The 20,857-nt window shown below is 48.5% G+C and overlaps 8 protein-coding genes across 13 annotated transcripts; 3 read left to right on the top strand and 5 right to left on the bottom strand.

The window, feature by feature from the left end:
- The first annotated feature begins 910 nt into the window (after positions 1-910).
- Positions 911-8,304, top strand: LOC117891185 (SPARC-related modular calcium-binding protein 2). 6 transcript variants are annotated; one of them, XM_034796513.1, is made up of 10 exons: positions 911-1,566; positions 5,498-5,657; positions 5,714-6,222; positions 6,329-6,443; positions 6,684-6,989; positions 7,084-7,217; positions 7,283-7,560; positions 7,629-7,763; positions 7,829-7,971; positions 8,032-8,304. In XM_034796513.1, exons 1-10 carry the CDS (start codon positions 1,480-1,482, stop codon positions 8,091-8,093), a joined length of 1,929 nt encoding a protein of 642 aa, XP_034652404.1. In that variant the 5' UTR covers positions 911-1,479; the 3' UTR covers positions 8,094-8,304. The 6 variants fall into 6 exon arrangements, with proteins under 6 accessions (XP_034652404.1, XP_034652406.1, XP_034652403.1 ...); XM_034796515.1 differs by having other exon boundaries at positions 913-1,566; positions 7,123-7,217; XM_034796512.1 differs by having other exon boundaries at positions 913-1,566; positions 7,626-7,763.
- Positions 3,213-4,383, bottom strand: LOC117891191 (lactosylceramide 4-alpha-galactosyltransferase-like). The gene is made up of 2 exons (XM_034796527.1): positions 3,875-4,383; positions 3,213-3,814 (listed from the first exon to the last, which is right to left on the bottom strand). The coding sequence occupies exons 1-2, from the start codon at positions 4,366-4,368 to the stop codon at positions 3,232-3,234; spliced, it is 1,077 nt and encodes a 358-aa protein (XP_034652418.1). The 5' UTR covers positions 4,369-4,383; the 3' UTR covers positions 3,213-3,231.
- Positions 8,202-12,926, bottom strand: LOC117891188 (FAD-dependent oxidoreductase domain-containing protein 1-like). The gene is made up of 3 exons (XM_034796522.1): positions 12,693-12,926; positions 11,528-12,637; positions 8,202-8,212 (listed from the first exon to the last, which is right to left on the bottom strand). Exons 1-2 carry the CDS (start codon positions 12,909-12,911, stop codon positions 11,528-11,530), a joined length of 1,329 nt encoding a protein of 442 aa, XP_034652413.1. The 5' UTR covers positions 12,912-12,926; the 3' UTR covers positions 8,202-8,212.
- Positions 8,313-11,118, bottom strand: LOC117891182 (GPI ethanolamine phosphate transferase 1). Its single transcript, XM_034796508.1, has 2 exons — positions 10,273-11,118; positions 8,313-10,215 (listed from the first exon to the last, which is right to left on the bottom strand). The coding sequence occupies exons 1-2, from the start codon at positions 11,060-11,062 to the stop codon at positions 8,351-8,353; spliced, it is 2,655 nt and encodes an 884-aa protein (XP_034652399.1). The 5' UTR covers positions 11,063-11,118; the 3' UTR covers positions 8,313-8,350.
- A 555-nt stretch (positions 12,927-13,481) lies between the features above and the next one.
- LOC117891183 (GPI ethanolamine phosphate transferase 1-like) lies at positions 13,482-16,267 on the bottom strand. The gene is made up of 2 exons (XM_034796509.1): positions 15,434-16,267; positions 13,482-15,371 (listed from the first exon to the last, which is right to left on the bottom strand). Exons 1-2 carry the CDS (start codon positions 16,218-16,220, stop codon positions 13,519-13,521), a joined length of 2,640 nt encoding a protein of 879 aa, XP_034652400.1. The 5' UTR covers positions 16,221-16,267; the 3' UTR covers positions 13,482-13,518.
- Positions 16,268-16,366: 99 nt separating this feature from the next.
- On the top strand, positions 16,367-16,812 carry LOC117891195 (39S ribosomal protein L42, mitochondrial). The gene has a single exon (XM_034796530.1). It carries the CDS (start codon positions 16,392-16,394, stop codon positions 16,767-16,769), a length of 378 nt encoding a protein of 125 aa, XP_034652421.1. The 5' UTR covers positions 16,367-16,391; the 3' UTR covers positions 16,770-16,812.
- LOC117891189 (cyclin-dependent kinase 10) lies at positions 16,793-18,271 on the bottom strand. The gene is made up of 5 exons (XM_034796523.1): positions 18,091-18,271; positions 17,949-18,021; positions 17,511-17,888; positions 17,011-17,457; positions 16,793-16,947 (listed from the first exon to the last, which is right to left on the bottom strand). The coding sequence occupies exons 1-5, from the start codon at positions 18,223-18,225 to the stop codon at positions 16,805-16,807; spliced, it is 1,176 nt and encodes a 391-aa protein (XP_034652414.1). The 5' UTR covers positions 18,226-18,271; the 3' UTR covers positions 16,793-16,804.
- Positions 18,272-18,575: 304 nt separating this feature from the next.
- On the top strand, positions 18,576-20,736 carry LOC117890347. Its single transcript, XM_034795138.1, has 4 exons — positions 18,576-19,279; positions 19,621-19,768; positions 19,829-20,173; positions 20,237-20,736. The coding sequence occupies exons 1-4, from the start codon at positions 19,087-19,089 to the stop codon at positions 20,712-20,714; spliced, it is 1,164 nt and encodes a 387-aa protein (XP_034651029.1). The 5' UTR covers positions 18,576-19,086; the 3' UTR covers positions 20,715-20,736.
- Positions 20,737-20,857: the final 121 nt, after the last annotated feature.

The following is a 20,857-nucleotide window of genomic DNA, read 5'->3' as shown; positions in this document are numbered from 1 at the left end:
CGGACGGCAGGAGCAGGGCTCAACGAGTATATAGCTCACGTTTTCCTTTTCTCCTCTCCTTCGGGCCATCTTTACCTTTCCGACTCCTCCACACCATCCACCACCTCTCTACCTCTGCGGGCACAGCAGCTGGTGCTGTGATCCCACCAACTGTTGCTTTGGTTGTTTTTTGGTTTTGTTTTAGATGTTTGGTGAGGCAGCAGCCTCTTGAGATGTAGAAAGGAACATAAATTTCACACTCGAACACACACACCCGCAAGCATGCCTCCGCTGCGCTTGTGAGAGACTTCGTGTGTGCTTGTGTGTGTGTGTGCCTTTATGCTGCTGCACTCTGCTGTCCAGTTTCGGACGCGGACGCGGGGCCGTGTCAGGGGAAGAAACACACTAAAAGGCAAAAGCAAAGTAAAAGATAAGATATGGCGGAGACAGAGACACGCTAGACATTGTGGCGACATTGTCGATGTTCCATGCTGCGGCAGCGGCGGCGACGGCGCTGCACGCCACCAGACCGATCCTCTCTCTCTCTCTCACTCACATACTCACACATGTATGCATATGTAGGTGGCAGCGCACAGTGGGTGAAGTGATCAATCTCACACGAAAGAGGCCAACTTTTTAAACGTGGAATTTTGTCAGTGGTTTAAATAATGCTTTTAGTAGGCACCCAATTGCATTGCTTGCAAGATTCCATAACTTTCTCTACATCTGTTTTCAAACATATAGAAAACCGACATGGCATACATTAAGAGCCAAGAGTTTCTACTTGGCGAATTGACCATTTCATCCACTGTGCAGCGGTACATTGGCTCTTTCTCTCTCGCTTGCCTCTGTCTCTCTCTCTTTGTGGCCAGTTTAGGCCTCAGCAGTATCGGCCGGGCCGGCTATATTCTGCCTTTGCTACTCCACAGCAACTTGGTGGATGTCAGTCGACAGAAAACTTTGCGATCGTTGGTTGGTTTTGGTTTTGGTTCTTCAGTTCGTACTTTTCGAGTATTTTCGGACGGTTTTTCAAATTTCACGAAACGAAACAACGGCAAAAATCGTTCACATAAGGCAGAAAATCCATTGTATAAACAAGATCTACAACACCTTAATGCACATACACACGTGCAGTACATATGTATGGTGTGTTCGCATGTACATATGTAGGTGTAGAAACAGTTACTATAAATAGCCAACGGAAATCGATAAATAAATAAAGCGCTTAAGTAAAAGTTCCATCTCTCCTCTCCCTCCACACACACACACACGATTCACACCCACAATAATAGGAGAAATTCTAATTGCGACTTTGCAAAAAAACAACAGCAACAACAAAAGTTTGATGGTGAAATAAGTGCATATTTAAATATCCGATTATAATGCTGATCTCCGAGCATTTACTGCTCTAACTGTGAATACGAACACACACTTGCGAACACTTGCGGCACGGCACACACAAAAGAGTTAAAGAGTTGAAAGTATTCGAATTGCACTGAAATGTTTGCCCGATGTTTATTCCTGACCTTGTTCGTGGTGGTCATGGCGGCGGCCGGCAAGAGCAACGATCAATCCAAGGAGCAGACGGTAAGTTGAGCAAAAAAATGTACATTTGTGTTAGTTTCGATATCCTTACTAATCCGATTACAGGGTATGCTTGAAAGGATCAATCATTGCCAAATACTCGTCTTTTAAGTAGTGCCCCTGCTCATTGCGCTAAGACATACAAATGTTCACCACTTGGTAATCCCAAGAAAACACTTGAATATTCCAGGTATTAAAAGTGCTTCTTCGGCTGGGCTTCGGCTGGGCTTGTCCAAAAGGCAGACAAAGAAGCAGTTGCCACTGATGCTGATGCTGCTCAACTCCAGCTTGTGACTTCTACCTAACCTGCTGCCGCCGCCGCGCTGTCTGCCAACTTCGTCTTGGCTGGGAGTTTGCCGGCCCGGCCCGGCCCTGTCCCACCCCACCTCTTTCGGTGTCTCTCCATCATTTTTGTTTTTGTTTCATCTGCCCGACGTACGAACGAGTTTCGTTTCGTGTTCGTTGGTTCGTTCAGCAAAAAGACAGAGGAGAACACAAAAAAAAGAACAGAAAACGGTCCAAAGCGTTTTGCCTCTTCGAATTGGAGTTGGTGTTGAAGTTGGCCAGTACAGAGCCCATACCCATACCCAAAGCAGAGGTTCCTTTTTTTTTGCCAATGCCACTAAGCTGCCTGATGATGACAAAGTGTGAAGAAGTATTTAAAGTGTTATTCTTGCTTTTGGGATCGGACTTGGACTCGGCATAGGGATCCCTTTTCCCCATCACTCCTCATAAGGTCCAGCATTCGGTGCTCTTCGTCTTCTTCTCCCGTTCGGCGAGCGTGAGAACTGTCAGTCAATAATTTTGTCGTTATCTCGGTAACAATCCTTGAGCTGTCTCCATTTATAATTTGTGGCCCTGTGCGAGAGACAGGGTGCCCCAGCCGGGGCTGGGCGTTGCTTTGGATTCCCAACCCAGGCACGTTTTTGGGATAACGCCCTATTTATAAAATGCCAATAATAATATTCAAAGGAATGCCATTTGCATTTCCAATTAGACATTCTCATGTCATTGGCGCCGACTCCGGCTGTGATCGATGGCATTCCGTGTCAAGTACACCTACCCAACACCGCCCCACCAACTATCGAGACACACCAGATGCCCCAACAATGTATTCCAAAGAACGGACATTGGATCTGCTGATTGCAGCAATATGATGGCATACGAGCATTCTCTGGCCCGCTCCCCATTCGTTCGATATCTGTCTGCACTGAATATAAGCATGTACATACCTACATATGTATCTGGGAGTCGAAAATCACCTGCGCACTCCGATTACCAGAGAGCGCGTGCTCAAAGCACACAATTTGGATTCAAAATGTTTACAGACATTCTATTATATTTGGGTGCATGTATGAGCAGAGATGTATGCACATATGTACATACAATAAATATGTATTTGGGGAAACAAGATAACACTGGGGCAGGTATTATTTGTATTACCTCTGAAGGTACAACATTTACTTCTGGCTTCTGGTATTTAAAGACATCCAAAGTTCTAATAAAAGGATCGCCAATTGATTGTTAGCTCTGTCATTCACAGAAGCCGGTGAGGTGAGCTAATTTGATTACTCTTCTATTGATTTTTGTTTTTCGAAGCCCTTTGTTGACACTATCACCTAAATTTTATTTCCATATTTATGTTTCAATTTGAATAGAATTATTTATCTAAAAGTATTCTCCCGCCGCATGAAAGACACGCGGGCAATTTTGTTCGGCCAATTTAAGATAAGCGCAGGGAGTAGCAACCCTGATCGTTGTGTTTTTTGAGTTACGGTTCCACACATGCACCAGATACGACGATTTTGTGAGCGCCATGGTCTGCTCCAGTTTGTCGGGCTCTAGGAAGTCACGCCACTGATCACCGGGTACAGCGAAGAAGGCGCCTTGTTCATACACCTTGAAGCCTTTGCAGCGATTGGTATTATTTAGCATCTTTGCAATTTTGTTAGTGCCGCAAATCTCTTTGGCCACTCGTGTTATCACCCATGGACCATTGTAGCCCCATTCATAGCCATTGAAATAAAGCTGAAAGTCGCGCAGACAGCGCCGGGCAATGTCATGACCAGTACCATTGTGTGAAAATCTCATGACGCCATTGGCCACAAATAAATCGGACTCGACTCCTGCGTAGTTGGGTGGCATATCCTCCATATTTTGCAGCACAACCACATCCAAGTCCAGATACAGGCCGCCATACCGAAACAGGGTTAAAAAACGCAGGAAATCCGACATCTGAACGACTAAATATCTGCACATATCAAGAAATTATTCACGGATTGGAGGCACTACACTTAGAATTCCAAATTACCGCGAGCAGAATAAGTACCCGGTGTTGAACCACTCTTCGACGGGTGTGCCGGCTGCGTATCTCCAGACATGCAGACGCCTCAAATGGACATTGTTATAGTTTAAAAGGGCATCGACTAGCGTCTGCTTGATGCCAGTTCTCCGTCCGTTGTTGTCATCATCAAGGCCGACGTCTTTACGGACGGCAAACAAAAGAAACACTTGAAAATTGGGATTGTGGAGTGCTGCAGATTCGACTGCGCATGCCTGACGGGCGTTTAGCTTCAGGACATTATCCTCTTTATTTTCGTCATCAAAGCTGCTGGTCTCGTGAAAGAAAATGCTCCGTCCGGGTGTGGGCCTGGGCTCCGCCAGTAGCACATCGTCTATACGGATGCTCTCCTCCTCCTGGTATGAATTTTTCCAAAGGTACGAGTAGGCAAGGGCTAAGCTTCCAATAAGTAACCCAATCATAATCAGTGTCACAAACAGCAAAAGAAACCGTCGCAGCAGCATGGAGTGGACTTCAGGCTCGTTTCTTAAAATAAAAATAAAAAAACTGAAATTTATTGATTAAATGAAGGGCAGACATACGAATGACAAAAGACAAGAGTTAGTTTCACAGCCTTCTTGGGGTACCGGGAGATACAAGAAAGATTCTGCGTTGGTGTGCCACAAGAATTCGGAATTTGAAGCTGCCTGGGATGCTGTGTAATTGATCTTTGATTAGTCAATTAGTAATGATTAGTCGAAGCAACACTGTTCGTATTGTTATTGTATAATGAGTAGATCCACTTTCGCTTTTGGTATTTGCGAGAACCTCAATTAGTATCCTAATATCTTATCCAAAACATGTTTCACCTATTGGAACTTTTAGATACGCAGAGATGAATGTGTCTTTTCAATAACAGCAAAATTTCATTAATGTCCAAATGGACGTGGGCTGTGGGCTGGCCGAACAAAAGGCGCTGCTGCAGTGGCAGTCTTAAGTGCTACGCAATTGTGTTTGGGCCCCCAATACTTATTTTTTATGATTTACATACATATTTAGTACATATGTATGTACAAATATATGTACACTCATATGTATATACTTCTGATTTTGTGGGCTAAACAAGAAATTGGTCACTCAGCAGCCGTGCCGGCCCAGGCATTGGCATCGGCATCGGCGTCCCAGCCAGCCAGTTGGTCGACACTCGACAACATCCAAGCGACAACGAAAGCGACAGGCTGCCATAATTTCGGTGTGGATTTTTGGGTTTCGCATAGCTTTTTGCACATTGCTCGTATTTGCGATGCCATTCAAGTTATGGGCCTGACAACTTTGATTTTCATATTAGCCATGTCGCGTGTATACGCCCCGCTTCCGCCGCTGCTGCCCCTTCTGCCGGGCCTTGCCATGGCAGTCCAGGCGACCAGTCACTGTTCGCCATTCCGTATGCAAGTCAGATTCGCGTAGCCAGACGCTTGGCGACTCGGTGACTTGGCCATAAATGCGATAAATCATTTTACGCGTGTTTGATTCTATTTAAGCGTGTCCCCCCCTCAGCGGGGAGAGTGGCAGTGGTATTGGGAGCGGTGCGGAGCGGTCCGGTAGACAAATGCTTCACATTCACAATTGACACCTCTTCCTTGGACTTTCCAGCTGAAGCTGTCTGCGTGCGCCGCCAAGCTGGGCGAGTGCGATGAGAGCGAGGGTCCTGTCTGCGGCACCGATGGCCAGACCTATCACACTCGCTGTCACCTGCTCCGGGTGCAATGCAGCGGCCATCCGGTGAGCCTTAAGTACCGCGGTTCCTGCAATGGTAAGTGAGAGAAGTTCTGCTGCCACAATTATTATGCTTACTTTGGCCATTTGCAGGCTGCCTGGAGGCTGTCCAATACGCGCGTCGCCAGCAGGCACGCGATCCCAAGTACTTTGTGCCGCGTTGCCGCAAGGATGGAAACTATGCTGCCAGGCAGTGCTACGGAGAGGCGGGATGCTGGTGCAGTGATAGCATGGGCCGTCCCATTGAGGACACCTCCACGTCGTCGCGTCGCAGGAAGCCCAAGTGTCGGGCATACAGGCGCAACCGTCGCCGCTTGCCCACGCGGCAGATCAGCTACGATGCAGACTCTGCCAGAGGCAGTGCTGAGGCAAGCAGCAGTGGCAGCGGCACATCTGCTCATCGTCCGTGCGGCAAGTCGGATCGCACGGCTTTCAACACCAATCTGATCGAAGTGTTCCGCAGCGAGTATTTGCGCTTTGGCCCAACAGAAACTCACTCGGATGCCGCCATCTTGGACTGGAAATTTACCAGACTGGACGCGGATGGCAATCAGTTGCTGGACAGGCAAGAAGTGCGCGAGCTGAAGAAGCTCCTCAAGCGGGTGAGTAGCGACGTCCATGTGCCTTGTAGACGTCAGCCTCAAATATGTGAACACCCACTTTAATGCAAACCAAACCCATGTATGTTGCTGATTTGTATGCGAACAGGCGGTGAAGCCGCGACGCTGTGGACGTGCTTTTGGCAAGTACTGTGATGTCAACAAAGACGACAACCTGTCCCGCATCGAGTGGAGCCTTTGCCTGTTTAAAGATGCGCATAATCGTAAGTAAAGTTATTAATTTCTTATATTTCTTGCACTCAAAACTAACTGTAATTCACGACTATCGATCAGAGAATCGGTTAACCAGGGTTAGAGCACCTGATGACATATATCGATAGATAAAACGTTAGACCAGGGATGGACACACATTTATTTACTAACTTCCATAAACCATCCATTCTATTAAATCATCCAATTTGTACGTTACTCACATCTGGTATCTGTGTGTTGTCTGTATCCAGGTAGTGCCGCTGTAGATGTTCCAAATGGCAGCTTAGCCACGGCACCGCCACGCGACATGCACTATCACATTCACACCACAAATTCAAATAGCAACAACAACCACGATCATACCAACACCAATATCATCGGCAGCAGCAGTCCGCACACGTACGCGGAGGATCTGAGCGTGGGCAGCGAGGAGCACGATGAGAACTACGATGATGGCGCCACAGGGTACGGCAATGGCAACGGCGAGGACGAGGACGACTCGGACACCTCGAGCATGCACCATTCACGCACATCCTTGAACTATCCGTCACTAATCAGTACGTACACATATAAGCGCTTGAGTTGTTGTCTTGGGTGCAGAGCACTAACCAAAATTAGTAACATTCATATCCATTTGGCATGTATCCAAAGGGCAGAATAGATTGTATGTTAATGCCCATATCTTGACAGTGCTGAACTCCAAGACGCCGGAATCGACGAACACCGAGAATGAGGGCGAATCCAACTGCTGGGTAGATCAGGCGGTGGCATTGGAGGAACAAGGCGTAAGTTCAATCACTTTCCACCCAAAACTTGAATTATTCTAATGAAAATCCTCTGGTTTCCACAGCACGGTGGCAAGAGCAGATTCTATGTGCCAGAGTGCATGCCCGATGGACGCTATCAGCGTATCCAGTGCTACAGTTCCACTCCATACTGTTGGTGCGTGAACGAGGACACGGGCAAGAACATACCGGGCACTTGGGTAAAGAACAAGCCGCCCCAATGCGATGAGGACATTGTCGTGCGACCCATGAAGGGATGCACTGAGCCGCGCAAAACACAGTTCCTCAAGGAGCTCAAGGCATACCTCAACACGCAACTGTCTCTGCCCAGCAGTCCAACGAGGTAGCATTGCTGCCGCAACACCGTTATGTCCATCGATATTAATCGAATACTTCCACTATCCCCAGCAGCAGCAACTCGACCATGTGGAAAACGGAGGATGAACGAATTGCCACGCTGAGCTTTGTGTATCTGGATAAGAACAAAAACAAGTCATGGGAGCGCAGAGAATGGAAGGTGTTCCGGGATCTGGTCACCAGTGCCAGGTGAGCATATTTCGATTGTGATCCGAAGAGTTATTATTAATCCATAAACGTATTCCATTCCAAAGCAATTTGCGGAGATGTGGCAAGAAGATGCCGCGCTACTGTGATGTGAATGGGGATAAGAAGATCTCGTTGGCCGAGTGGCTCAATTGCCTGCAGTCTTCCCCACGGGCGCAGAGTGCCACCACAGCTAAGCCGTCACAGTCAAGTGAGTAAAGATCTGGAACGCTTGAGGAATGATTGATAATGATTCTTGACTTCATTCCAGATGAGACAGCCAATCCGAAACTCCTGGGATTAAATCCGCTGGAGAAATATCTTAAAGATTAGTGTTTGGGAGAATGTTTCTGGTTCTTTTTGCTGCTACTGCTCTACTCATTAGATGTCGTCGTGCCATGCCACACATCCACACACAGCCTACACACACACACACACACACAGACACATTCCTAGCATATAGATTCTACGATTTACAAGTGTATGTTACTAATTCGTAATTAGTGTTGTAAATATTGACATAAATGTTTAAGTTTAGTGTAAAGTATTTGGTTAATCAGCACAAGGACTGGGACTTGACTTGGGTTTTATTAGCGCAGCTTTTCCACGAGACGATCACAGTTGACTAGGCGCAGGAGCAGCTTGGCGGCATACGATAGCAGCAGTAGCACCAGCGTGGTCACCTCCATGATGACAAAATGCGATATGGAAGAGCCAATGTCCAGCCAGGAGCCCTGATTGCGCACCAGAAATAGGAAGTTGAGACCCATTATGTCGCATATGATCAGCAGACAGATGAAGATTCTCTGCTCCTGCTCACGCGCACACTCGCAGTGGGTGTAGACAATGGCCAGGCTGAGCACCACCGGCAGGAGCAGCTTCAGCAACACCAGTCCCATTATGATGAATGGCAGGAAGTTGCTCAGAAAGCAACGGGCAATGTTGGGATCAAACGAACTGATCGACGCAATGTTTCCGCTGCCAAACAGCGAAAAGAATGTATACAGTAGAATGGTGAATGCCAGGCGCAGAACTGATTTCTCTGAACTCCGGGAACTCTGGGCGGAGAGCGACAGGCTGAGCTCCATGGTGAGCAGCTGGACGAAAACGGACTCGTATGAGGTGCAAAGAAGAGCATAGAGTGAGCCCAGGTTGAAGCAGATCTGGGCTAGACGCAGCTCCAGCTTTGACTCACTGTTGAATGCAATGGAGGCAAAGGCGTAGATCAGAAACGACCAACTGGCCAGGTGCAGTACAATGGGTACGCCAATTTGGTTTGAATGAAGATGCACACAGACGATGGTGTTCAGCAGGACCAGAGCATTGCAGTATTTGGTGTGATTGCTGAACATGAGGCGACGCTCCGTGGACCACAACGCATTCACGAGTATGAGCACAATGCCAGCTAGAAATAGATACCAATTCTGGTAGCCCACTGACGGCGGCAGAAGCGGGAAACAGCCAAGGGTGACGACCAGCGCCAGCCAGGTGTAGAATTCCCGGGAATTAGGCACAAAGTTTCTCCAATTGTTGTAGCATCCAAAGGCCACGAAACACACGGAGATCAGGCGACGCTCGAAGAAGGTGAACACCATCAGTTCAGCGCATACAATAATCAGAAACAGTTGCGACGCTGAAGTGAGCCGTGCAGATGCTCCAGGCTGACTGATGGGCACAGCTGCGGATGATGTTCCACACGCCTTGGGCTTCAATGCCATCATCCACACAGGAATCGGGAGCAACAGGAAGAATGCAATGGCAATCGGCGCACGCTGCGCCACAAGAAAGAATAGCAACAGGAACATGGACACATCCAACGCTACTCTGGACACATTTTCTTGCCTCTCCAGCATTATCTGAAGTTTTCCAGCCGAGTTCCTGGACAGCAGCCGATACAGGTAGAATATCCAACCGAGGAATGTGGCCGTTGTGCTTAGCAGCAAGCAATTCCGATAGTAACCGTGATAGTAATCAATTCCCTTGAGTGTTAGCTCCATGACGACATTGCTCCTGGCCAAAGATTTCGCATAATCCCTCTTCGTGTGAAGCTTGACTATCAGCTGCTTGTACGCATCGATTTCTGCCTGCGACAGCTCATCGAAGTTGTTCAAAATGTCAGCAAAGAGGCCTTTCCTGTGCTGCTCCAGCAGCTTTTCGTATTGAGCCAGCAACTGGAGCGCATTGCTGTGGGCAGCCATGGCCTCGTACTCCTCACTCACAGCCATGTACCCGGTAGGCAGTATCCCAAAATTGTTCATCGGCGGAGGCAGGCCAATGAGCGCGGACATCAGTGGCGTCAGCTGTGCCTGCTCCAGCTCATGCAACGGCAGCTGTACTCCCTCATCGTTGGCTACAAATTTGCGGTTGCCCACAGTGGTAGCGGTGCGGGAAACTCCAGCGCCCCAGAGCATGAAGGGTGTTTCGGTTTCATGTGGGGCGCCAGAACCATGGGAACCTAAAATTGATAAACATTATTAAATGTGCAAAATGAATGAGTGTTTTCGCTGCAAACCTGAGTCCGTCATGCCGTGGTCGGAGGTCAGCAAGTAGACTGTTTTCTTATCAGGAAAGACACTCTCAAATTCGATGTAAATCTGCCAGATGCCATGCTCCGTAAAGTTGAGATTTTCTAGGAAAAGCGCCGTCTCTGGCTTGTGGACGTGGCCGGCCGTGTCGAGGCCTAGCAAGTGCATGAAGAAAACAACCGGCTGATGTTTGCGCAACTCCTCCTTTTTTCGGTTGAGGAGAAAGCGCACCTGCCTGAACACCCACTCGTCCAGCTTGTAGGTTTTGTGCTTTCCCGAGAAGTCCATGTCGTGAGAGTAAGCATCGAAGTACATTCTGGGATCGTTCTCGCCGGTCAGCTTTTGGAATATGTTGAGAATGTCTGGAGCTCCCCAGGAATAGCTGTGGCCACTGCGATTGAGCACCGTGTCAAAGTCAATCGGGTTCTCCTTCCAGCCTTTTAGCACTGCCGATGGATCCTCGTAGAGACCGGCAATCAATGCTATGTGACCCGGTCGAGACTCGGTGGGCACACGAGTGCGCGATATACCAACCAATCCTTCGCGCATGAATATCTTCCGTAAGTGCGGCACATGCCGGCAATTGTCTTCGAAAAACGAAGCGGCGCGGAGTCCATCAGTGACAATGAGAACCAAACGATTCGCCGGCGCTTCCAATCCGTATCCAATAAACTGACTCTGTGGCTTCAGATCATTGATGACGGGGGAACGAAAGTATATCACAAATATAGAGCCCAGAAGCAGTACATGGACCACCAAGGCGTAGACAATCCACATTTGTGCAGTTTTCAGATTTTAATTCATGACTCAAATATCAGCTGTTAGCCTACTGCAGCGCCCGATATCGATATCAATCAAATAGAACAGCTGACCCTGAGAAATATACAAAAATATACCTTAAATATACCGCACATCTTAAATCATTTTCCTCGTTTTTGATGTGCTATTTAATATTACTAGCATGTTAGGATTATCAGCGCTAAAACCATAGTTTTATCCCAATCATCAATAAATTTTCCACAAGATTGGCTAGTTTTCAAGACATCGTTTTGTTGGAATCTTTCCAAATTAACTTTAAAACTAAAAAGGTAAACCAACAAAATTATCATAGAACGTAACTTCCGATTTACAAAATTATCTGAATTAACCCGCCTATATTTAAATAGGTGAACACCTCGAGTGCACAAATAATACGATTGAGCATGGGTATTCAGCGTGCACTCTGTGAATAAGCGTAGATACTCAGACTATATTAACCTCAAACATGGGCTGCTGTTTCACAATACGATCAAAGCTCAGGCGCGACAGGTCCAGAGTGCTGAACCTGCCCTCCAAAATCAGTTCAGAAATGGCTCGTCCAACAGCCGGCGTCTGTTGAATGCCATGGCCACTGAATCCAGCCGCTATGAGGAGGTTGTTGTAGTGTGGATGCCTGCCTATGATGCCATTGGCATCGAACGTATTGTGTTCGTAGTAGCCGGCCCAGCTGCTCTGCACTTTGACAGCCTCAAAGCAGGGCACACGGTTAGCTAGGGTGGGCCAGATATCAGTGTCAAAGTAGCCATGATCCACATCTAAGGTATCACAATTGGGCTCCTCCTCGTCGCAGGGACTGCGTCCGCAGAGGAAGTTACCGCCCAGGCCATCGCGTCGGAAGTACGTCCCATCGGGATCTATGGTCAGCGGCGTGGCCAAGCCAGGACAATTCTTGCCCTGCGTGCTGAACACATAGACATATCGCTTTCGCGGCTCCACCGGCAGAGGCACTCGCAGCAGTGCCTCCTTCGCGTGGGTGCTGCCAATATTTGCTAGGCTAGCCAGCTGACCAGAGTGAGCTCCTGCCGCCAGTACGCAGGTGTCGAACTTCACGGTGCGTTGAATGCCATCGCCAGCATCCACCACTGCTCCCGACAAAGCCCCAGTGCCATCCCACTCGAAGCCAATCACTTCTCCGTTGGCAAACTGAGCGCCAAAGGAACGCGCCTGCTTCTTGAAACCCATCAGCAGGGCCCACGGGTCAAACCATCCTTCCTTCTCAATGCCGTAGCAGCCCAGTTCAATTTGGTCCGTGGAGAGCCAGGGAAATTGCTTGCGAAGTGCCTCCGGGCCGAGCAATTTGTTGCGGGCACCCAACTCGTTCTGCAGCTTGGAATTCTGTGTCAGGATTTCGGCTCCCTTGGAAGTGGCCATGACCAGGTAGCCGTGCGGCTGGAAACAGAGATCCACATCGCCCAAATGCTTTTGGCTATTCACAATGAAGTCGTGGCCATAGAGTCCCATTTGTATGTTTTCCGAGAGTGAGAACTGCTGCCGCACTCCGCCCACCGACAGCACAGTCGAGGCCTTCGTGTACTGCAGTAGGGAATGGCTAGAAATCAGTAATTAAAATCAAAGCCTCTCTACTCACAGCATGATCGCGCTCCACCACCAGCACATTGAGCTTCTTTCCCTGCTGCCGGGTCTTGGACGTGAGCCAGAATGCCGAAGAGGCTCCCATGCCGCCGCCGCCGATGATCAGGACATCACAGCTGTTGGGCAGAACATCGCCTGGAGCCTTGCTGCTCAGACAGCGTAACTTTAACAGCTGCAGGGCACGCGATCGCAGAACTCGTCCGAGGGGCAGCATTTTTCACACTAACCGACGGTGGCGCCCACCTCGGTGTGTGTCGCATCTCAATTAGCGCTGATAAGCGGCATTGAATCCCCCCAGATTAGATTTGTGGGCAGCTGTTTGTAAGTGCTTTGTGTGTGGGCCGAGTAAATAGAATGAGCAGAGACAAGTACAATCTTTATACAACTATAAACAAGCTTTGCTTATCTTACGAGCTCCTTCGATTCTTCCATTGTTGGCGAATTGGCGATTGCGGCTGGGTGATCGTCGCCTTAGAAATGTAATGAATGTCAATGTAAGCTTTTCTTCATTTGCATATCCTTCCAAAGGGTAAGCCAAGGCGATTAGATTAGTTGAAGATTAGCTTTTGGTGGCGTAGAGAATGCACTTAAGTATACCGAGAACAGGGCCTGCAATGTTAACTTTATGTTAAGTGTTATGTTAGGTTAACAGTTTGTATGAAATGTTAACTAAATTCCTTATTCCTCTTCGGTTTAATATTAAGCGCAAGCGAAGACTCTCAGCCATGAGTCTACAATTTTATCCGATTGAAGAATACATTGTCCACCAGATGGACTAGTTTTTAGGGTTACTTTTTATTGGATTTTTTGTAGATTTTGCGCTATTGAAATTTCAGGACAATTGTAATCAGACCCAGGAGCAGCTGTGCGGCCCAACTTAGCAGAAGAAGCACCACAGGAATTAGCCCCACGACGTTGAAATTAACTATTGAAGCTCCCATTTCAGCCCAGGAACCCTGATTGCGCACCAAGTAGAGGAAGTTCAGTCCCATTATGTTGCAAATGATAAGCATGCAGATGAAGATTTTCCTCTCCTTCTTACGGACATACTCGCAGTGCGTATACAAAGTTGAAAGGTTCATAAGCACCGGCAAAAAGTGCTTCAGCAGAACAAGACCCATGGTTACGAATGGTGCATATTTCCCGATGAAGCAGCGTCCACTGTTGGAATCAAACAGATCAAGGGATTTGAGGGTTTCCATGCCAAAGAATGAGAATAATGTGTAGAGGAGAATACTGAAGGAGGAGCGTAGAAGAGATTTGTCCGAGTTCACGTTCACCGCGGCAAGGGCTAGGCTCAGTTCCATGGTGAGCAGCTGCACGAAGACGGACTCGTATGAGGTGGAAAGCATAGCATGGAGCGATCCCAGATTAAAGCATATCTGAGCCAGACGCTCCTCCGGATTATACTCCTTGTTTATCATAATAGACACAAAGGCATAGATCAGGAAAGACCAGCTGGCTACGCATAGCACAATGGGTATGTCGTAGTCCTCCGAGTCCAGATACGCACAGATGACGGTATTCAACAGGATCACAGCATTGCAGTATTTGGTGTGATGGCTGTAGCTGGAGCGTCGCTTCTTGGACCAAAACTCTTTAAGAAGAGCTAGCACCACACCAGCTAGAAATAAATACCAATTCTGGTAGCCCTCTGCCAGTGGCAGAAAGGGGAAACATGCCAGGATGACGACCAGCGCCAGCCAGGTGTAGAATTCCCGGGAATTAGGCACAAAGTTTCTCCAATTGTTGTAGCATCCAAAGGCCACGAAACACACGGAGATCAGGCGACGCTCGAAGAAGGTGAACACCATCAGTTCAGCGCATACAATAATCAGCAGCAGTTGCGACGCTGAAGTGAGCCGTGCAGATGCTGCAGGCTGGCTGATGGGCACAGCTGCGGATGATGTTCCACACGCCTTGGGCTTCAATGCCATCATCCACACAGGAATCGGGAGCAACAGGTAGAATGCAATGGCAATCGGCGCACGCTGCGCCACAAGAAAGAATAGCAACAGGAACATGGACACATCCAACGCTATTCTGGACACATTTTCTTGCCTCTCCAGCATTATCTGAAGTTTTCCAGCCGAGTTCCTGGACAGCAGCCGATACAGGTAGAATATCCAACCGAGGAATGTGGCCGTTGTGCTTAGCAGCAAGCAATTCCGATAGTAGCCGTGATAGTAGTCTATTCCCTTCAGTGCTAGCTCCATGACGACATTGCTCCTGGCCAAAGATTTCGCATAGGCCCTCTTCGTGTGAAGCTTGACTATCAGCTGCTTGTACGCATCGATTTCTGCCTGCGACAGCTCATCGAAGTTGTTCAAAATGTCAGCAAAGAGGCCTTTCCTGTGCTGCTCCAGCAGCTTTTCGTATTGAGCCAGCAACTGGAGCGCATTGCTGTGGGCAGCCATGGCCTCGTACTCCTCACTCACAGCCATGTACCCGGTAGGCAGTATCCCAAAATTGTTCATCGGCGGAGGCAGGCCAATGAGCGCGGACATCAGAGGCGTCAGCTGTGCCTGCTCGAGCTCATGCAACGGCAGCTGTACTCCCTCATCGTTGGCTACAAATTTGCGGTTGCCCACAGTGGTAGCGGTGCGGGACACTCCAGCGCCCCAGAGCATGAAGGGTGTTTCGGTTTCATGTTGTGTGCCAGATCCATGGATGCCTACACGGATCAATGATTTAATGGTAGTCAAATAAATTGGATTCTTTTGCTGCATCTCATACCTGTGTCTGTCATGCCGTGGTCCGAGGTCAGCAAGTAAACTGTTTGTTTATCGGGGAAGGTTTCCTCCAATTGCTGGTACATCTCCCATATGCCACGATCCGTAATGTTAAGGCTATTGTGGAAAAGGGTCGTTGCTGGTTTGTGGACATGTCCGGCCCTATCGGTGCTTGGCAAGTGCAAGAAGAACACTACCGGACTAGAGGTGCTCCACTTGTTTTTCATGTGATCAAGGAAGACGCTTACTTGGCTAAACACCCATTCGTCCAGTCTGTAGGTTGCCCATCTGGCCGATTCGTATACTTTGTCATCGTATGAATGGAAGAGCACGCCGCCTCCGCGCCTGGTCACGCTCTCGAATACGCCCATTATGCTCGGACATCCCCAAGAAAAACTGTACCCACTGCGATTGAGAAGAGAGTCAAACTTAACGGGATTCCCTTTCCAGCCCGTGAAAACTGCCGATGGATCCTCGTAGAAGCCCGCCAGCAAAGCTATGTGGCCCGGTCGAGACTCGGTGGGGGTTCGGGTGTGCGATATTCCCACCAATCCTTCGCGCATGAATATCTCCCGCAAGTGGGGTACATGGCGACAGTTGTCTTCGAAGAACGAAGCGGCGCGCAGTCCATCAGTAGCAAAGAGAACCAAACGACTCGCCGGAGCATCCAAGGCGTATGCAAGAAGTGACGTCTGTGGCTGCAGGTCCTGGATGACTGTCGAACGAAAGTTGATCACAAGTATCGAGCCCAGAAGCAGTACGTGGACCAGAAATGCATAAAATATCCACATTGTGTTCAAAATGTTGGCTGTCTCTGTATTAAAATGCGATAAGTGCGCCCAGACATAATGAATACTGTAGTCGAATGGCAGTTCCTCAACTGCCAGCCTACTGCTATCGAATGGAACGGGGGCCAGTGTACATCGATGTTTTCTTATCGATGTTAGCAATAGTTTGGAAAAATGTCTTCGGCGGCACGTTTATTTACTAGTTTTCGTTTATTTTCTAAAAGTGCAGTAAACTGCAATACCATCGAGGGAAAAAGCCTGGTGGACGGCGTGGCTATTACCAAAAATGGCAAAACAATAGTTGCCTGGCATGCAGAGACAGCCTTTCCATACGAACACTCAAAGCCGCTGCCCACAGTTGCGGAGGTGCAAACGTCTGCGGTGATCAAGGAGAGTGCACTGAAGACTGCGATGTCGGCGTTTCATAGGAAGCATCCCGAGCAGTCCCGCTACGAACTGTCGAAACTGACACACACCACAAAGCACCGTTGGTTCCCGCGAGCACGCGACAAGAAGGCCAAGAAGACGCCCATGGATAGGCCATACCTGTAAACTTCGTTGCATTGCATAATAAATTCGTTTACGTTTTAATCCATGCGCTGTCTCTTTATGAATACATTTAACAAATCCGAAATGGGAATGTCTGTCGACGCCGGGGCCGGCTGCTGCTGCTGGGAGGCTGCATTGTTGCGATGCTGGGGAAATGTGGGCATCATGCGTGGGTCACAGGCTGCAGGGGAGAGATAACTTAGTCAGGGACTGCTCTCGATGAAGCTAGTGCTCATTATCTTACCCTGTGGCGGATCAATGAAGTACTTGCTGTTCAAACACTCCTCGGCGGTGGCTCGTGTGTTGGGGTTGTAGATGAATAAAATGTTGAGGAGATTTCTGCCCGCCTGGGCGATTGCATTGAATTTGGATTTCAGATTGTTGTACGGCTGCTGGCTCAATGTGAAGTTCTGCACGGCCGGCAGCTCTGAGAAACCCGGCCAAATGGACTCTGATGGCGCACCCAGCAAATCAATTATCATATCTAGCTGGGCAATCTCGGAGCTCCCGGGCAGCATCGGTTTTCCCAGCAGCAGCTCGCCGAGTATGCACCCAAACGACCACATGTCCACGGCTGTGGTGTGTGTTTTGCATCCGAGCAGTAGCTCCGGAGCACGATACCAAAGCGTCACCATTTGCGGGGTCATTGGCTTGGGGGGATTGCTGTACATACGCGCCAAGCCAAAGTCAGCTGCAAGAGTAAGTTTAGCTGTTGGGAGTGCAAAAACCGCTCGCAATACTTGCCCAACTTGATGCACCCATCGTCCGTCATCAGCAAGTTGGAAACTTTCAAATCGCGATGAATTATATACCGATCGTGGATATACTTTAGGGCGCGAAGTACCTGCAACGTAATGCACTTGACCTCGGACTCGGTAAACGGCTGGGCCATGTTGTCCAGCACAGAGGCCAGGTCTTGCTCGCAGAAATCCATGACCAGGAATATACTGTCCAGGCTCTTTCCCACAACAACCTCCCGCAGCCGAACAATGTTCTCGTGCTTCAGTTGCTTGAGTATCATTATTTCCCGCAAACCGCTCACCGGCAGGCCGTCCTTTTCCTGGTCCATGCGCACCTTCTTCAGGGCCACAATTTCGTTGTGGCGAGTGTCACGAGCTCGGTCTGGGTGAAATCTGGTTGGTTAATTTGGTTTGAGGCGGTTTCGATTTGCTGCTGACTTACAAACAATGCCATAGCTGCCTTCTCCCACACGGTTTAGCTTCTCGAACTCGGCCACCGGTCGGCAGCGTCCATACTAATCATAGAAGTGTGTAAACCACAGATTAATTTCTCTGAGCAGCGCTCGACGGCCCGGAAAACTTACCACATTCTGTTCTGGTATCGGCATGGGGGTTCCACTGTTCTTCAGCGATATAAGAAATCCCTTGCGTGTGATGGGCGCCTGGGGATCGGGGGCCGGGTTGGCTTCCACTTCATTTGACTGCAAGCTGGACGACATTATCAACAAAACAAAATAGAACCGGCATTCGGACGAGACGGGACGAATGTTCTGTTTTAGTGTGATATACCAAAAAATACCTTTTCAATTAAAAAATATACCGTAAATATCCGTAAGTCTTACATCATTTTCCTTAAGTTTGGTATTCTGTTCAATATTATTAGCTATTTAGGACTTTCAGCTCTAAACCTATAATTTTATCCAATTTACCAATAAACTTTCCACCATATTGGCTAGTTTTCATGACTTCCATTAATTGGATTGCTTACAAAATAAGAATCAAACAACAATAATATCATAGAACGTTACGTGAGTGGGAATGCAATGTTACGTATTTGACAAGAACGTCAGGGGACGAGCGTATAGGTTTTGCGCGCCAATTGAAGGGTTTTTAGTGAGTTCTGTGATGTGCTCTAATATTTTACCGCATGCTAAATAACTAAAAGTCATAACGGAGTTTCGTAATAGCTACTAACTCGAGCAAAAACAAAACGGCTAGAGAATTGAGCACGATTTAAGAAAGTGAAATTGCACCAGTTTGAAGAAATTTCGTTAGAGATTCAAATGCATGCTTCAAGCATTAAAAAAGCATCGCTTACAGCTCTTCATCACTGTCTACGCATGTGTTAAACTCTTTGCCTAAATCCACACACACACATCCACAACAACAACAAGGCACTATCAATTATCACCCTGAACTAGGAGCCGATCGCCAATCGTCTCACTACCGGTGGTATATAAACGCCAACCCCCAGCCAAGGTGCATCATTCAGCATACAGTTCCAGTGCCAGTGTCAGTGCTAGTGACATACAAAACCCTAAAGGATATAACCCACAAACACCACACAAATATCTATCATCATGCAGAAGAATACAATTTGGCATGCCGCTGTGCTGCTTGTGCTCTACCTCACCCTCGTCTTTTGCGAAGAAACGGAGGAAGTTGCTGACACTCCGGCCGCTTTGGATAACCAAACGGACAGCTGGGAGAACCTGGGCCGCGAACTGATGGAATTCGAGGGACGCACCCGTCGGCATCGTCACCACATGTTTTGTAAGTTCAGTTCCGGTGATGGGGCTTATCCAATCGGGAGATCCAGATGTGCGAGTTACGATTCTGATCAGCATTATCACAATGCGGCGTGTACACATGAACGCTGCCAATTTGACACTTTCTTTGGAAAGTTTTTCCCTCCCAAACCAGACGCATCTTTCCCAATTGGACGATCACGAATCGTTCCGTTCAATTAACACTTTTCACTTTCAATCGGGGCACAGATATTGTTTAATAGATTGTCGTAGATCACGTTCCCTTCCCTACATTCCCATGCTCTCGCTCAGTTGTAGAATCTCGAACTGATCTTTGAGTATTATCTAATTTAATTTATCTTCCAGATCGTCATCTGTGGCCCCTGGCCATTGCCTACTTTGTCAAGGTGAAAGTGGTGATCGTTTCGTTCTTCGTTGGAAGCGCCATCTACTTGGGTCTGCGCTACTTCTGGCCCCATGCCAAATGCAACCAGGAGATCATCCTGGATCATCCGTGAGTGGAAAAGAGAGTCCCATTTAGGCTTGTAATTATTTCCGCTATTCTTTGATTTAGTCCTGCATCGTACAGTCATCACGATCACATTCCCTACTCCCTCGATCACGATCATTCGGATCACTACGATGCGCCGACATCCTTTGACTCCAGCTCTGGACCCAGCTTCGAGCCCTACTCCGGCTATAGCAGCTACGCCGCTTCAGACATAGTCTCTGATGTCCATGGCGACTATCACAGTGATGCTCCAACGGCTCCTTCCGATGTGCATCGTCGTGGCAGGCGCAGTGCCGATGAGCAGCCAGAGATCGAGATCGAGGATGATGAGCAGGAGCAGGAACAGGTCGAGATTGTGGACGAGGAGATATCCGAGAGTGTGGCCCGTCAAATGCCCGCCGAAGAGCAGTGAGTATAGAGCAGTTGGAGATATCTTTTTATAAGGATTTAACCACGATAAACACTCATCAGGATTGCGGACTTTATGTTTGCCTTCTTGGGCCTCGACTCGAAGGCCTGCCGCCGTCGCTTCGTCTGCGAAATGGAGTTCCGCTCCAAGCTGAACCCCCTGACCAGCATGGCCTTCCGCATTGTGGGACGCGGCTTCTTCGAGAAGTACACAAACTCGCGCAATCCCCAGGCCAGGGCCAATCGCTTCAGCGAATGTGCCGCCGTGAATCCCGAGTGCATATTCGTCGAGAATGGCGAGACAACAGAAGCCGAGGGCCAGCAGGAAGAGGAGGGACAGCAGGCAGCACAGGAAGAGGAGGGCCAGCAGGCAGCGCAGGAAGAGGAGGGGCAGCAGGCAGCCCAGGAAGACGAGCAGGCCAGCAGCTTGGACTCCCAGAACGAAATCAACCTGCAGACTGAGCGTCGCAATGCCAAGCTGCGCAACCGCCGCGGCGATCGCATGCTGAGCCCCGTGGCCGAGCACATTCTGATGCAGTAGAGGGGAGCGCAGCGGAGCGGAGCAGCGATGTGTTTAATTAATCTATTTATTGTATTTATTTATTTTAGCTATAAGAGTGAAGAACGACGCACCCAAAATGGAAACACACAAATAAACTTGCCTCAAACCATTCAAAACAGAAC

This window comes from Drosophila subobscura, chromosome E (assembly GCF_008121235.1).
Source record: "Drosophila subobscura isolate 14011-0131.10 chromosome E, UCBerk_Dsub_1.0, whole genome shotgun sequence".
NCBI classification, from domain to species: Eukaryota; Metazoa; Arthropoda; class Insecta; order Diptera; family Drosophilidae; genus Drosophila; species Drosophila subobscura.
The sequence above is the reverse complement of the archived record's forward strand: the minus strand, read 5'-3'. Positions and strand labels throughout refer to the sequence as shown.

Coding starts and splice junctions, on each gene's coding strand:
- LOC117891185 (XM_034796512.1), top strand. CDS start 1,480: ATGTTTGCCCGATGTTTATTCCTGACCTTGTTCGTGGTGGTCATGGCG. Junction 5,658..5,713: donor GTACCGCGGTTCCTGCAATG/GTAAGTGAGAGA, acceptor GGCCATTTGCAG/GCTGCCTGGAGGCTGTCCAA. Junction 7,764..7,828: donor GATCTGGTCACCAGTGCCAG/GTGAGCATATTT, acceptor TCCATTCCAAAG/CAATTTGCGGAGATGTGGCA.
- LOC117891191 (XM_034796527.1), bottom strand. CDS start 4,368: ATGCTGCTGCGACGGTTTCTTTTGCTGTTTGTGACACTGATTATGATT. Junction 3,815..3,874: donor GGGTACTTATTCTGCTCGCG/GTAATTTGGAAT, acceptor TGATATGTGCAG/ATATTTAGTCGTTCAGATGT.
- LOC117891182 (XM_034796508.1), bottom strand. CDS start 11,062: ATGTGGATTGTCTACGCCTTGGTGGTCCATGTACTGCTTCTGGGCTCT. Junction 10,216..10,272: donor CCACGGCATGACGGACTCAG/GTTTGCAGCGAA, acceptor TATCAATTTTAG/GTTCCCATGGTTCTGGCGCC.
- LOC117891188 (XM_034796522.1), bottom strand. CDS start 12,911: ATGCTGCCCCTCGGACGAGTTCTGCGATCGCGTGCCCTGCAGCTGTTA. Junction 12,638..12,692: donor TGGTGGAGCGCGATCATGCT/GTGAGTAGAGAG, acceptor TCCCTACTGCAG/TACACGAAGGCCTCGACTGT.
- LOC117891183 (XM_034796509.1), bottom strand. CDS start 16,220: ATGTGGATATTTTATGCATTTCTGGTCCACGTACTGCTTCTGGGCTCG. Junction 15,372..15,433: donor CCACGGCATGACAGACACAG/GTATGAGATGCA, acceptor TGATCCGTGTAG/GCATCCATGGATCTGGCACA.
- LOC117891195 (XM_034796530.1), top strand. CDS start 16,392: ATGTCTTCGGCGGCACGTTTATTTACTAGTTTTCGTTTATTTTCTAAA.
- LOC117891189 (XM_034796523.1), bottom strand. CDS start 18,225: ATGTCGTCCAGCTTGCAGTCAAATGAAGTGGAAGCCAACCCGGCCCCC. Junction 17,889..17,948: donor AGGCAGCTATGGCATTGTTT/GTAAGTCAGCAG, acceptor GATTTCACCCAG/ACCGAGCTCGTGACACTCGC. Junction 17,458..17,510: donor CGATGGGTGCATCAAGTTGG/GCAAGTATTGCG, acceptor TTACTCTTGCAG/CTGACTTTGGCTTGGCGCGT.
- LOC117890347 (XM_034795138.1), top strand. CDS start 19,087: ATGCAGAAGAATACAATTTGGCATGCCGCTGTGCTGCTTGTGCTCTAC. Junction 19,280..19,620: donor GCATCGTCACCACATGTTTT/GTAAGTTCAGTT, acceptor TTTATCTTCCAG/ATCGTCATCTGTGGCCCCTG. Junction 20,174..20,236: donor CAAATGCCCGCCGAAGAGCA/GTGAGTATAGAG, acceptor AACACTCATCAG/GATTGCGGACTTTATGTTTG.